This window comes from Nilaparvata lugens, chromosome 4, assembly GCF_014356525.2.
Source record: "Nilaparvata lugens isolate BPH chromosome 4, ASM1435652v1, whole genome shotgun sequence".
Classification (NCBI taxonomy): Eukaryota; Metazoa; Arthropoda; class Insecta; order Hemiptera; family Delphacidae; genus Nilaparvata; species Nilaparvata lugens.
This window is the reverse complement of record NC_052507.1, coordinates 31443449-31459447: the sequence shown is the minus strand read 5'-3', so window position 1 is coordinate 31459447 and position 15999 is coordinate 31443449. Positions and strand designations below refer to the sequence as shown.

General features: G+C 35.9%; 1 protein-coding gene across 1 annotated transcript; it reads right to left on the bottom strand.

Moving 5' to 3' along the window:
- Positions 1–2598: 2598 nt before the first annotated feature.
- LOC111056763 (ras-interacting protein RIP3-like) lies at positions 2599–10829 on the bottom strand. Its single transcript, XM_039426972.1, has 3 exons — positions 10607–10829; positions 4914–5059; positions 2599–3216 (listed from the first exon to the last, which is right to left on the bottom strand). The coding sequence occupies exons 1-3, from the start codon at positions 10827–10829 to the stop codon at positions 2599–2601; spliced, it is 987 nt and encodes a 328-aa protein (XP_039282906.1).
- Positions 10830–15999: the final 5170 nt, after the last annotated feature.

Sequence of the window (15999 nt, the reverse complement as noted above, 5' to 3'; positions counted from 1 at the left end):
ATTATCAATGGTTTAAAAAATAGCAGATCATCAGGGTGGGATGAAATTCCAACATTTATTTTGAAACTAACTGCTCAGCTTATTTCAAAACCTCTCTCACATGTTATCAATTTGTCGTTTGGAAGGGGGGAATTCCCAGATTTACTAAAATTCTCATCCATAAAGCCACTGTATAAGAAGGGTGATTCACAGGAAATGTCAAACTTCAGGCCAATTTCTCTGGGAACGGTATTTCCAAAAATATTTGAGAGAGCAGTTCATATTCAGTTGAATTCCTATTTTGAGAGAAATGATCTTTTCTGTGATTCCCAGTTTGGATTCAGGAGGGGTAGAGGTATTGACAATGCTGTGTTTGGACTGAATAAGGAGGCTCTTAGTGCTTTGGATGGATCGCAGAAGGTACTTGGTATCTTTTGCGATCTGTCCAAGGCCTATGATTGCTTGGATCATGACCTGCTTTTGTCCAAGTTGTGGCACTATGGTGTGAGGGGAGTTGAATTTTTGTGGCTGCAATCATTCTTGCGGGGTAGATACCATAGGGTTTCAGTTGTTGCTGATGGAATGGTTTTCAACTCTACTTGGTTGGCAATGAATCGAGGTATTCCACAGGGATCTATTTTGGGACCATTGCTCTATCTGGTATATGTAAATGATATATCAAAGTTTGTTAATTATGATCTGACTCTATTTGCTGATGATACAACAGCTCTCATTAAGGGTGGAAATGTTGATTCTTTGATTGAGGGAGCAAAAACTTGTTTGAATGAGCTTAATGAGTGGTTCAACTATAATGGTTTGTCATTGAACCCTAGTAAAACCAAATTGGTGCCTTCCCATGCTCGAAATGCCCAGGGAACGTTTCATGTTAAACTAGACTCAGATACCACCTTCAAGCCCTCTGATGGAACCACTTTTCTGGGATTGTTCTTGGATAGTGATATGAAGTGGAAGTCTCACTCTTCTGAACTGTTGAGGAAGCTGAGTAGAGCAGCATTTGCGATGGGTGTGATCTCCAGGGTTGCAGGTACAAGTACAGCGTTAATTGTGTATCATGCTTATTTTGCATCCCATCTACGCTTTGGTATCATATTTGGGGCAGAACAACAGAATTTTAATCTATTTTCAGGACTCAAAAAAAAGCTTTGAGGCGAATATTCGGCCTGACAGACAGATGTTCTTGCAGACCCATATTTAGAAAACACTCCATCCTTACAGCCCCGGCAGTTTATGTCTTAGAGTTAGCTCTATTTGTTTTTAGAAATAAGGACCGTTTCCAGGAGAGACAAGTGGCGCATTTATATAACACGCGATTCAGGGGACTCAGGTATCCAGAGCACAGGCTGACTCTCTTGGAGAAGGGCCCTTATTTCATGGGCATCAAGGTTTACAATGTCCTACCACAGATAGTCAAGGAAAGTGCTACTCCTGGTTTATTTAAGAAAAAATTAAAAACCATTCTCATAGGTATGTGTCCCTATAAAGTTGAGGAATTTTTTGAGAAGATAGCCTCTACATGATTTGCCAATATAGTATGGTCACTGCTAGTGTTCTATTTATGTAATAGTTGGTTTGCCTTGGGTTGGGGTATGACAGTGGGTTTATAAGTGATCCACATTCATGGTTTTTTTTCTTTCTTTTTCCCATTTTGAATAATTAAATGACATTTCACACATCACTAGAGCCTAGCTCTGCTTTTGTGATTTTTACGTGAAGAATTGAATAAAATAAAATAAAAAAAATAATAAATCATGTCCTGTATCTTCTTCTAATAAGTCAGCGATTATATCATCTCTGAATATGTTTCTCAATTTCATGGGGGTGGAACTTTCGTCCTCTGGAAAATATCTGATTGATTTATTTAGTAGTTTGGAGCTAGTAGCGGTTTCGTTATCATTCGGAATAGGTTCAAAATTATTTCTTTTTTCGTAGTAGGCCTGTTTATCGGTTTCATTAATCGAGGTAGGCTATCTCTGTTTCACAGTGGTCTCTTCCCAAAAGCGGTTATTTCCGATAAAGTATTACAGTCTGTTTCAATTTCTTTTTCGTTACCAGTAGTTTCAATTAAACAATTTGACTGTTCACAATGCTTTTTGAAGCACGTACATTTTCGATTTCTTATACGCAAACATCGGTACCTCGCATGTGATGTGTGATTGTTCTTTTCATGAAAAATGTATTCTCTTTCCCTCACTCTATTTGGAGTATTTTCTTTAAAACGAGTGTGTTTCCTCTTCTTTGCTTCAGACTCCTCATCACTGTTTTTTTTCTAAATTCTATTCCATTAATACAATCAACAACCCCTACACAATCGACATTATTCACACAATCTACATTCATTATACCTTCGGTTTTTTCTCTCTTCCGATTACTCTCACTTATCTCTCTTTCATCATAAGTACTATACAGCTTACTAGGCCTGAATAATTTCATTTGATTAATTTCGTAATCCTTAGTACAAGTTTCAGACATCTCCGAATCATCATAATTATTGTCTATGTTATCTCCCACATTTGCGTCTGGTTGAATGATAGCACTCGATTTCAGCGTAATTCTCTTGATTGTTTCTTCTTCTATCGGTACTATCCTTCCCTTTAGTTGTCAGATATTTTTCATTGGTGTCCCTGAATTTGAATTCTTGCTACATGGATTGTTGTTGCTGGGGTTGCTGCTGTGAGAGTGGCTCGGTCGCGCATCACTCGGCTTTGGGCTCTGTGGCGGGTTTGGCGAGTGTGTCTGCTTGATGGCGTGGGAACCTCCATCTCTCACATGCTGACTCTCGTGAAATCTGCGTTGATTGTCGCGGTGTTGTTGGCGTTGTTCCTGCGGTCTCTGATGCTGCTGCTGCTGCTGGCGCTGGTCCTGCTGTCGCGGCTGTTGCTGCTGCTGCTGCTGCTGTCGCGGTCCATCTCCTCCCTCATACGTCCTTCGGCCTGCTTCCTGCCTGCTAGGCTCCAATCTACAAGGCTCCCATCCACTAGGCTCCCACCTACGAGGCTCCCATCTGCGACTCTCAGGATACATGCTGTCTGCTTCTCTGATGCCTGCTGATAGCCGCTCATCGTTGTTGGTAGCGTCGAGTCTTTTGTGATTGACTGGTGGGTTGTTGTCGTTTATTGTCTGAATTCTATTCAGACAGTTTTCCAAGTCACGCAGATTATTGATTTGAGGACAAGAGAGTGCTAGCTGAACGCTGTAAGGGAATTTCTGTGTTATTATCTGAACCAAATTATTTTCGGAAAGTGAGTTATCTAATAAAGAGTTGAAATATTTTATTTCTGCTGCAAAATCGCTATATGTATCTGTTCTACTATTGAAACTGCAAGTTATTATCTTGTTTAAAACAGTTTGTTGTTTTGATAAGGACCTGAATCGGTCTAGGAATGCCTTGGTGAAGTCACCCAAATTATTAAAATCCTCCATACGACTTCTAAAGAATGTTAGAGCTTCGCCTCTGAGATGCTGAGCCACAAGCTGCAGACACCAGATTTTCCATGGTATTGTTTAAAGTTCATTTATAGCTATGATTTGATTCACGAATTCTTTTGGTTGCGGGGTTTTTGGGGTATTATCAAATTGACCTAGATTTGCTAACAGATTGGATGCACCCCATACCCCGTATCCATTAGGTGATTTTTCCTTCACTAGTTCATTGATAAGACAGGTTTCTTTTATTTTAGTAATTCCGGCATGTGTTTCGTTAATCTGACTTTGTAAATGAACGCGAACGTTAACCATTTCCTGTTCTTTAATCTGACTTATCTTCCCATTTATCTTCATGTTTGCTTGCTTATTCTCTGAAATTTTCTCGGAATGCTCTTCAACCTTAGCTGAGAACTGAGCTGTTACTTGTTGAGTACTATCTTAATCTCTTCAGTTAAATTCCTATGACTAAGCTGCATAGCAAAAAGACTTTTCATTGATTTGGCTAGACTTTTTAAAGTAACTTCATTATCGTCTTTGTTACTAGCTTGGGGAGAACTAGCAGAATTTCTTATTGAAGTGGGAGAAAAAGAGTTTCACTAGATTCGGATTTGTTTCCTTCAACTTGTGTTGATGATAAGAGGGCCAAACTTTCTCTACTGAATTCATTGTTTGGTAACCTATCTTGAGATTCGGATTCGGCATTATTATTATTATCAGCCATCTTTTTAGATTAACCTTTCCTATTCTGTAAACTCCAGGTAATATTATCAAAACTAAAATCAATTTCAGGGCACTAATAGCAACAATTAAGATAACTGAAAGAATTTATCTTGGAAAATTTCAAACAGAAAAATTTATGCAGCCAAATTACATTCCTATGAGAATCTCCGAACGTGCAAAATAAGCATCAAACACAAAATAATACGAGAAATCTTAGACTAACTGTTTCTGTGGGAATAAACAAATTCAATATGCTTATGAATTCTGATAATTTGAGAATTTCTTTGAATATTTGAGTCAAAAATTATTATGACATTGAGATTTGATCTCCCGTGTTGATAAATCATATACGGATTGTGACTAAACTGAGCGCAAATGAGTCACCTCAAAAAATTGATGTAAATAAATTAATTCAATGAAATTGAAAAAGATCTAATATTGGCTCGTGCAATTATTAATCAAACTCAATGCAACACTAGTTGGGCGCCATGTGTCAAAAATGGCCCACGTTTGTGGGTCATAGATGAGGAATTTTCGAGCCAAGAAAATAGCCTCTCATAGAGTCACTTATAATCTATGAAATAAAAATCCCTTTTTAGAGATTCTGATCAACGTTTTAATTCAATTTTATAATCAGGGTGTGGATGTTTTGAATAAGTTTGATAATTTATTGCACTTTCAAGCCTTCATGAAATTAATTGAATGTTCTTTCCAAGAGCGTTTTTATGAATTTCTGAATTTACTGGGTATAGATATTTTATCAAAATGACCTGATTTGCTTGAGTGGTCGGGTTCAGCACAGAGTTCGTCTTTTGGCCGTGGTTGTCGGTGATGCCCTCAGTGGCGGTGTTGGTCCAGTCTTGCAGCGTCGTCCTGGTCCCCGTGTAGGCTCCGTCCGATTCAGCACGCAGCGGCCCTCTTCACCGTTGTTTGATGCGCTCGTTGTCCATTGTCCATCTCGCCTCTCAGCCCAAGCACACTGCAAAGTTTTTTGGCAGCTTCAGTGCAATTTATGACAGGGCAACAGTTATTCAACAAATTAACAAGCACTCCTAATATAGATATAAAATCTTGAAAATTTTAAATAATAAACTGTGAGCTACATAGAGTGGATTCAAAAATGATCTTGTCTATTGACAAAAATTGATTAAACAGATTATTAATTCAACAATGTGTGATCTATCAGCACAAAATTATACAGCTCATTTTATATAATTCACTTGTCTTCGTAGGTAGTTTAAATATTGCAAAAGTTTCTGAGTAAAACTGAATGAATTCAAAATTATAATGATTCAGAATTAGATCTGTATGGAAAAATTTATAATCGCTCTCGAACTGATTTGATAAAAAGAATTATATTAAACAAATTTTTAAAATTTCATGATCTAATAAATTCGATGTAAATTTGAATAAACTTGAGAATACTTTGAAATGACTTTGAGATAACTTTGAGGTGACTCACCGGATATTGTCTACATTGGCACACAGAAAACACTCATGACATGAATAGTCTGGAGATTCAGAAATTTGGCTGCTGACTGTCTCGAGCTGATGTCTCCACAGCTATTTATAGTGTGTCGCCATTTTTAATAGCTTTTGGAGTTCATAAACATTTTGAGTTTTGAATCTCCATCACAATAATCCAGTTCACTATTTCAATTTTAAGTTGGGTTGACATATTCCCACAGAAACTAACAGAAACTAGATTTTTATTTATTTAAACAAAAGGATGTGCAGGCTGCTTGAGTCAAGCTCCACTCAACACGTCTCGAACACAAAAAAGTACAAATACACTTTTTTGGAGCTTAGGAATTTGAAATTTACAGGTAATGTACATCAAAATTCCTTATTTCATGTGTGGTAATTTGATTTGTAAGAATTTCTGTATTTTTAGAAATATAAGTGTTTGAAAATTGTGATTTTTCACGTGGTCTTCAAAGTTTTTCAGATCACTTTTAGATATTTAAGATGTTAAAAAGTAAGATTTATGAGCTTGATCTCATTACAAAATAGTGCTCTGCAACTTCTGTTAATATAGAAATAGAAGTTTTACAATGATTAATTACTTTTCCGGAATGGTATGCAAGTGTTGGAGGTTAGGCTTCCTCTACTTTGAACTACTTTACTTTGAATATTTGCTAAAATAAATTAGTAAAATTTAATTAAGCTCTCAAATAATAATCCAGATAGTTTGATTTTATAGAGTGATAATTCATTTCTTTTGGAATTGCGTTATTGATAGAGATTTTCCAAGATTTCCACTAATGTGTTTGGTGAGGCTAGTTTTTCTTTTTTTAATATCCTCTCCATAATCATGATTTTCCAAGGAAATATTGAGCTAGTCGTTACAGTATGGGAACTGGAGAATTTGATAATGGAAGAAAGGTCATTAGCATACAAAGTGAAGAGGAGAGGGCCTATTGAACCTTGTGGTACTCCATGCTCCATGCATGATGTTTTTCCAAGTTGACTTTTTTTCACCGACAGATACACATTGTTTCCTACCTAATAGATAGGATTTGAACCAAACTAACAAGTTGTAACTTAAACCAAGAATAGCTAACTTATTCAAAAGGACTGTATGATAAACAGTATCAAATGCTTTAGAAAAATCAAATAGGGTGAGGATGGTGCATTTTGTTTGGTCCATAGCTAACCTTATATCATCAGTGACACGAAGCAGAACTGTCTCAGTTGAATGGAATCTCCTAAAGCCTAATTGAAAGTTATGGAGCTTACTATTGTTGTCTAGAGATTTTACAACTTGAGCATGAATGAGTCTTTCTAACACTTTGGACAATGCAGGTAGAATACTGATTGATCTAAAATCCTCAACTTTATTGGGTGATGGAACTTTATTTATAGGGCAAACCAGAGCAAACTTCCAGTTTTCAGGGAAATTGCCTTCTTCAAGTGACTTGTTGAAAATGTATGTAATGGTTGGTAAAACAGCAAATAGAATCTTCTTGAAAAATTTAATAGGAATTTTGTCTACACCCATAGCGTTACTATGAATACGTGGAATTGTTTTGAAAGTGTATTCTTCTGAGATTGAATGGAAATGAGATTGATCAGTAATTGGTGAATCTAGGTTCGTAACCTGCTCTTCAAGAACATTAATATGATTAGAAATGACAACTTCGACGCGTTGGTTAGAGTGTGAAACGAAATGGTCATCTATTTTGTTCAATGGTGAGTCAATTTGAGGATTCGATTTCTGTTTTCCAAGCCCGAATTCTTTTATTCCCTGCCAAAATGATTTAGAGTCATGTCTATTGTTTGTCACAAACGAATTCAAGTACCTAATCCTTGAGTTCCGTGATTCCTGTTTAACTCTATTTCTAAGGCTCCTATACTCAATCAAACTGTCCAAGTCAAATGTCTTTTTAGAATTTCTATGTGATTTGTCTCTACGTCCCATCATCTTGAGTATGTCTTCAGTCATCCACGGTACTCGTCGTTTTCTATTAATCCTCCTTGTCACATAAGGTGCATGTTTGTCATACAAAGTCAAAGTCCAAGTCTCGAAAGTCTTGACCATGTCATCAACTGAGGGTAATGCTTCAATTTGATCCCATGGAGTCTGAGCCACATCAGTCAGGAAGGCGGCTTCATCAAAGTGTTTTAAGTCTCTATGAGTGATAATTTTCTGTTCTGGCTTAGGTATCTTATGGGAAAGTACACAGTAAATCAAATCATGTCCAGAAATAGCTGGGACTAGGATTTGGCCTGCTTGAACAACCTCGTTGGGATCACTAACAATGAGAAGGTCAATGAGTGTGTCTGATTTATTAGTATGATGAGTTGGATCGAGAGGTGAGATAGTCATGTTTAGGCATTGGAAAATTGTAGTAAGTTGAAAGTAGTCAAAGTTACGATTTGTCATGTTCAAGTCGGTGTTCATATCCCCCATAACTAGTATACGGTTATAACAAGGGATGAGAGAGAGTAAGGCATTTTCGAAATCTGTAGAATTACCTATTTTTGGTGGGCGATAACAGATACCAACGAGTAATTTATCAGTACTAGATAAGGATAATACAAGTAGCATAAACTCTGGTCTGGAACAATACTCTTGTTTAGATGAGATTAAAACTTTTGTTTTGATACCATCTTTCACATGAATTTGCTTCACCTCCACGAGCTTTAATTAATCTATCATTACAGAAAAGATTGTATCCAGGTAATGCAACAAAATTTGATGAAATACTAGGCTCCAAAAATGATTCGGAAATTCCAATTCCAAATTATATTGAAGTCCTGAAAACGGAAGATTGCTCTGAGTTCATCAATGTGGCAGCTGAGGGATTGGACGTTAAGGGGGGCAGCCTTGAAAAGATTTTTGAAAGAGTGGAGCTTATTTGCTAGAAACATACCTGCGTCATTATTACTATTATTGAAATAATCATACCTACTTGAGGGTGAGCGAGCGAGCTGACGTGTCAGTGAGAGGCATCATGGAAGCAGCAGACCAACCGTGAACCGACCTCAGAACGACACATGACAGGGAAAATGGGGATGAAACTGATAAAACTCAACCTAAATGAAAAAGTCTCTTGATTCGAGTGCATTCTTTATGCCTTGACAGTTCGGCTCCCTTCACTATTTGAAAACACCAGTTCAAAAAATTCACTAAACACAATAAGATGTTGATGTTGTGATCTGTGGAGTTCCGGTGATGAATAATCCCAATGGTGAATAAGATGAAGATTGAGGAAGAACTGGTAGTGGGAGATCTAGTCCGAGTGGTGATAGAGAGAGTAGGTATCCAGTAGTGGAAGAATCGAGTCCAAGTTGAGGTAGAGTGAGAAGGAATCCAGTAGTGGAAGATCGAGTCCAAGTGGAGACAGAGAGAGATGGAATCCAGTGGTGGAAAATCGAATCCAAGTGGAGATAGAGGGAGTTGGAATCCAGTAAAAACTGCAAAAGAGAAGAAAAAGCCAGCAGAAAAACGAAAAATCTTCGAAGAAAGTTATCAATTGAGAAAAGATACATAATACGACTGATAATGAATTATATTTGCATAAAATGGAAGAGGAATAGTATGATTTGATGTGAGAAAGAATCGAATATCAAATAATATGGATATTAGTAGAAAGTAATCAGATAGAAAGAGGAAAGGTAGAAAGAGAAATAGAGATAGAAAGAGAGATAAACATTTGAACATGCTGGATAGCTAGTGGAAAAATCACAGGGAAAATAATGATAATAATAGGGAAGAAGAGAAGAGAAAGAAGGTATGTGCACAATTGAGAAGAACTTATTGAAACTGAACTATAGAATAAGAAATAGAACATCATATTGTGATCTTGAATTAATCAAAGAAAGAAGAAGAAGAAGAAGAAGAAGAAAAGAAAAAGAAAGAGAAGAAGAAGAAGAAGAAGAAGAAGAAGAAGAAGAAAAGAAAAAGAAAGAGAAGAAGAAGAAGAGGAAGGAGAAGAAGAAGAAGAAGAAGAAGACAAAGAAGAAGAATGGAAAATAATAATAATCATCATCGCAAAAATCACAACAGTTATAATAAATGTAATAATTACAACAATATTCTAGTAATCATAATAACTATAAGATTATGAAGAGAAATGAGAAAGAAAAATAAGAAGTAGAGGAGACGATTGAGAAAGTGCTTATTTTAGATGAGTTTTGAATAGGATTGAACGGTGAAGTATAAAAAATATTATATAGTATTAGACATATAATTAACTATTGGGAGTTGCAATAACCATAAAAGTAGTAAATTGAGTACTGTAATAATTTATTGATGAATGTCTAAGATAATGTTAAATGAAACACAGCCCCTATATAAGCATACAGACTACCCACCCCTCTGTTCTATCAATAATTCTTCACACATTAGCTTCTATTGTTCGAGTTGTGGCAATAGTAGAAGATATCATTATGTAAACCTAATAAAGAAGAGATTACTATCTACACCTATAGGTTACATTTATATCTATAACGTCCAATTGTTAATCATCCAATTTATTTGAAATTCAGCATTTCGAAAATTAGTAATAATTATGGAAAAATTTTGGTAAGAGATGTAATTATTAGTAAGAATAGAAATAATGATTTTTTAGTACCCTCTGGAGTATAGTAGTTGATGCATTGAACGTAGTTTTGGGAATTAATATCAAGATAAATCAGTATTAACAAATGTTGATCTCCCTAGTTTGAAATAATTGCCTTATCATAATCATGAATAGCAGTGGAAAGATTCATTTATAGAACAGAAAGCCAGCTCATGAAAAATGTCAAGGTATATCTACTGTGAAATCTATTAATATGAATCTCCTATTATTGTAGTGGAGGGCACCTTAGTCATCGAATCCTGAAATGATTTAATTTACCTTTATTTTTTGAAGGTCGGTCATCCTCTTGACTGTGTGGACCCTCTTGGATCCTCCCTCGCCAATAGAAATCTTGATCCTCCCGTCAGATGACCAGACATTTCTGTGCCCATGACGGTTGGCTGCAGTGTTGAGGATCTTGTGACTCTTCTCAGTCAGATCCTCGCGAATGGTGATGCCGGAAACCTTCAGCTTCCTCTTAGCGTCAAAGATCATCTTCCTGGTCTGGTAGCTGAAGAGTCGACCTATGATGGGTCGGCCCTTACGTTTCGCTTGCCCTTGTTGAGGTGGTTGATGCCTTCCAACGCAATGCAAGCAGTTGACACCTGCCAGAGTCATGGGCACGTTCAGCTTCTTGTTGAAGACATCAAGCGCCAGCAGGTCCGTGTCTTCTTTTTTGCTCTCCGGGATCCCAAAAATACATATTGAATGTTGGCGCCCGTATTACTCGAGGTGGTCGACCTTCAGGTGACAAGACACCTCCAGCTCACGAATACTATCGTGCAGCTGCTTGTTCTCCTCCTTCAATGCCTGAAGTTCCTCGAAAATAGACTTCACAGCCATTGAGACGGCATTTTGCACAGATTCTTCGATTTGCTGTCGAATAATGCGGAGGGTCTCTTCAGACAATGATCCAGAAATAGCTGGAGAAGGCCCTGCCTTCGGAGCGTTGACCTCATTCTTTGGCGTGCCTCTGTTCGGTCGAACCATAATGTAACGTTAGGTGGATTAACACTTCTACAGGCGAGAAGGTAGACTGAAGAATTAGTAATGTTTTTTCAAGATAAATAAAAAGAGTGTCTGTTAATCAAAAATATAATTCCACTATTGAATTTAGCTCGAGAAACTGAATAACTTGCTGTATAATTTGTAGAGAATTGAACTGTATAACCCTACGAAATATCTATTAGAAGACGGAGCCAAACTAACACACGTTTACTATAACCAAGAGAGAGAGAGAGTGAGAGAGTGTAGAGAGACAGATAACATAACAATAAGGAGGAAATAGAAGTGAAAATGGTCAAAGTAAAATTCATATTCAACTCTTTTCATATTCATAGTTGATTTTCTGATTTCATATTTGGATTCATCTTTTCAAAGTTTGAATAAAAAAAGTTTTAAAAATGATCATGTTTGGACCTAAAATGTTGAGTGCTCAAACCTTTTCCTTTGTGAGCAAAAAATTATTATCTTATAAACCTAGTACGTTTTTACTATAATAGAAAGCTATATTAGAAACAGCCATAACTCCCTTGTTTTCGGGTATTTTAGAAAATGAGAATTACACTTTAAAGAATTTGAGGCTGCTGAATTCAAATCCGAAATCAAAATTCCTCTATCTCCATTATTGGACGATTTAGATTTTGGTGGAGAGGATAGCGTTGAAAAGTAGGGCAGGCCGGGCTCGCGTTGCTTACTACTAGTGTGTAGTGATTTTGCTCGAGTCGTTCAAGGACACGAGCCAACACAGGCCAAATCCGTGAGCCAAATCCGTAGGTGTGTAGGGCCCTTAAGTTCTCCTCTAGATCTGGAACAAACCAATTCAAATCAGACTCCAAATAACAACGAAGAAGTTCTGTCAGTTAAGTTTTGAACCGAAAATGACATCCCGCCCCTCTAAACATTCCATGGACTGAGCAATAATGAAAACTTGAGAATAAATAATGTACTTGGATCCGTTCTTCTCATCAAGAATTCTAAGTCGCATTGTGGAAAGCGTAGTAGTTGCAACTTTGAGTACAGTGAGTTCTAGCCTCCAGGGCGGCAGAGCTTATTTCTGAAAGCTAAAGGCTGCTCCATCCTGAGCAAACTATTCGCGTATCTGTCACAGCAATCTAACTTTGGACTGACTACTGAACTGCCCGGCCACAGTGATCGTTCTCGACCATTGCCCGTGCACCATTACAAAATTTTAACTCTTCAGAACTCACGTTCACTAGAATGTTTTGACAATGCACAATTGAACTGCAAGTTCAGCGAAAACTCAAAAACTTATTGATTTGAACAACTTTGAAAGTTTCAAATTTTAACTGCTTCAAAATATCGATTATGATAATCGATCATAATTGTTGAATGCTCTAATTTGAAATCATATTCGAATGATAAATGATGAATGATCAATCAGAATCAACGTAAGAATTATTCATTGACTATCATCTATATAAATAAAAATCGAGCCTCAAATTTTCACATTCAATAACTTTTTCATGTGTGCACCGAATTTCATGATTTTTATCATAGATTTTATGGTATGAGATGTTGTAGTATTTCTCCATAATTAAAAGAATAAGACGTTGATGTTGTCAATACCGTATTTAATTTATTCGAAAATTAATTCATCTTACAGATCCAGGTTTCATGGTAACACCTACCACATCTCCAGCTGAACAAACACATCAGTTCAGCTGAAGATGTGGTAGGTGCTACCATGAAACCTGGTTCTGTAAGATGAATTTATTTTCGAATAAATTGAATACGGTATTGACAACATCAACGTCTTATTAATTAATTCATCTTACAGAACCAGGTTTCATGATAATACCTACCACATCTTCAGCTGAACTGATGTGTTTGTGAGCTGAAGATGTGGTAGGTGTTACCATGAAACCTGGTTCTGTAAGATGAATTTTGTTTTCGAACTTCTGTTGTTGACTTTGTGTTCATTGGAATTATCAAAGAGTTATAAAAAAATTATTGTCTGTAAATTTTCTAACTGTATACCTCTCAAATAGCTAAATGGCTAGAGAGGTTATTATATATGTACTTGATGAAATGTAATGTTGTGAAAATTGAAATAAATAAAAAAAATAATTAATTTTCGAATTAATCAAAGTGGTATTGAAAACATCAACGTCTTATTCTTACAACAATTGATTATTTTTATTTAGTTGTGCTCGTTATGTTCAGGACCAGGTTTATGGCCTATCAAATTCATAATCCGACTTCAGGACTCTTTCCTACGGTCCTTTGAAGTTTACATGTAATCCTTATGGGAGAAGATTTGTGATCTGGCCACACACAGAAATGAAAATCAGCTGTTATAATCATTACGTTATCCAACAGCCGTCGGTAGATACTAGACAAGAGTGTGTGCTGCTCCATAATCGCTCATGTATTTTATTCTAAACTAGCAGGGTACCCGTGCTTCGCTACGGGAATTAAATGAACATTTATTTTTGTAAAATATTTATAAGCTGAATTCAAACCAAAGCCGTTATAATCGTTTTCGAGATCCATAATACAAACAAGAATTTCTTGCTGAATATAACTTGAATAATGAATTTATATAGTCTAGTCACTGTCATAGAATTTTGTATCCGAAAAGGTGCTCTCCCTCGATGAAAATGTTATTATAAATATAGGACCGTTTCAAGTTTCATTCAAATACATTTCTATAATACTTAGTTACCCAAAAATCGTTGTAAGTGTGATGATTAGTTGCGTTGCTCTCACCTCAGTTTGAGCAACACATTCAACTCTGTTGAAATATACATTCGACTGTGTATTTTAAAAAGCAATCAAAAGTTAGCGATCCCTTATGGTGTCACCCAGTTGCTCTTATGCACTCATCTTGACATCAGGGAATATTTTTATTGAATCATGCAATGTTTTCAAATTATATTACTAAATGTTATAACCACAAATGTTAATTTTCTCTCTTCCTCTCTTCTGTTTTAAACAAACGATGGAAATTTCTGTTTCAATAAGCTGCCACTTGCATGATCAATTTTTCCTCTCAAGTTATCTCAGAGATGAGAATCAGCTCAAATTTCTGTATCACGTACCTATTATTTGCTAGGAGCATCTTATGATCTGCCCTCTATCGGCAATAAATAAAGAAATTAGGCCACAGCTCGGCATGAAAATTATTGAGTCTAATCATTTGAATTATGAATTGATGTGTTGGAAGTGCTCTGTAGAATAGTAGACTAATTGCATCGAATTTTGTGGAATATTGGGCGGGGCTTAAGAGTCGACCTCGACTTCATACATTCGCAATTAATATTTCTCGTTGACAGTTATCAAATTAGCAGTGATCATGTTATTTTTGCTTTTGATTGATGCAATTGAAAATAGAATTCCAAATCAAGTTCTACCTATTTGGAATTGGTTGACTCTGGTATCCATGGATCTTCTGCTCATTCTGGAATTTCTGGCATAGCCTATCGCTTAAGCTGGTTCACACCGAAGTTATTGACAAAATTTTGATAACTTAATCCTTATGGATTCTATTATATTGAACGGAACTTGACTAACACATATGTTCATCAAATGTTTACATTTTGTTAATAACTCTGGTGTAAACGCTGCGTTACTCTTCGTTTCACTTATTCAAAAGTGTAAAAGCAGCCAATCCACTGATTCTTTCTTCCATGGAAGTCCATTTATATAATATGAGAGTCCATTCATTATAATTAGTCTAACATTTAATGTGGCTGATTTCTCATGTCCTAAACTTTACTACCATGAATATCAAAGTGGGAATTTCTAAGTGGACATTTCAATGTTAATTTGAATAATTCTGAATAGAGTTTATTCAATCACTTTGATTATTGACTACCATTAAATGATTTCTTTCTTTGATCTTAGCTTGAAACTAAAAGCTTAGGAATGAAAATTCGAATGTAAATTAACATGTAACTTGATTTAATTTCTATCTAAATTGAGAACCTCAGTATTTACTTGTGATTCATTAATATAAATAGATATACATTGATATAATATTATATCAATAGGTTTGTCTTGTGTCATGTAATGACATCAATATCGGGGACCGAGCTTCGCTCTGGAGTACAAAATCAAATGTATTACGAAAGAAGAAATTATAATATCATTCATAGTTCATACAGAAATGATCAATCTAATCACAGTAAATTGAGATTAATTCCCAGAGGAATGCAAAAATTTCCCTCACAAAGGCCCGGTTGCACAAAAGCCGGTTGAATTCTAATCCTGATTAATTTCACGTGAACCAAATCAGAGAAGACCATTTCAAGAAGACGGATCTACTGGAATTTATCAGGATTGGAAATAATCCGGCTTTTTTGCAACCGGCACTAAGTACCTGATTGAATGATTACAAAAGTTCAACAGCTGAGTCATAATTTTGACACAGTCCCACACACATGAACTCGCTCACTCACTTCCATCATCAACAGACGATGAAATAATTATTATCAGCTGTTTCTCCAAGGAAAAAAATTATTATCCTTTTAATGTCCTTATATATAAGAATCCATCCATTATAATTAGTCTAACATTCAATGTGGCTGATTTCTCATGTCCTAAACTTCACTACCATAAATATTAATGTTGGAATTTTTAAGTGGACATTTTAATGTTTATTTGAATAATTCTGAATAGAGTTTATTCAATCACTTTGATTATTGACTACCATTATATGATTCCTTTCTTTAATCTTAGCTTGAAACCAAAAGCTTGGGGATGAAAATTTGAATGTAAATTAACATGTAACTTTGAATATTGAAATCAAACTGACCCAATTTAG

Bases quoted from the DNA above. Each gene is read 5' to 3' on its own strand.
- LOC111056763 (XM_039426972.1), bottom strand. From the start codon at position 10,829: ATGACTCTGGCAGGTGTCAACTGCTTGCATTGCGTTGGAAGGCATCAA. The intron at 5,060-10,606 runs GTCATGGGCACA...AACGGTGAAGAG, and splicing joins CCTCAACACTGCAGCCAACC to GGCCGCTGCGTGCTGAATCG. The intron at 3,217-4,913 runs GTCATTTTGATA...AATTTGGTTCAG, and splicing joins CGACCACTCAAGCAAATCAG to ATAATAACACAGAAATTCCC.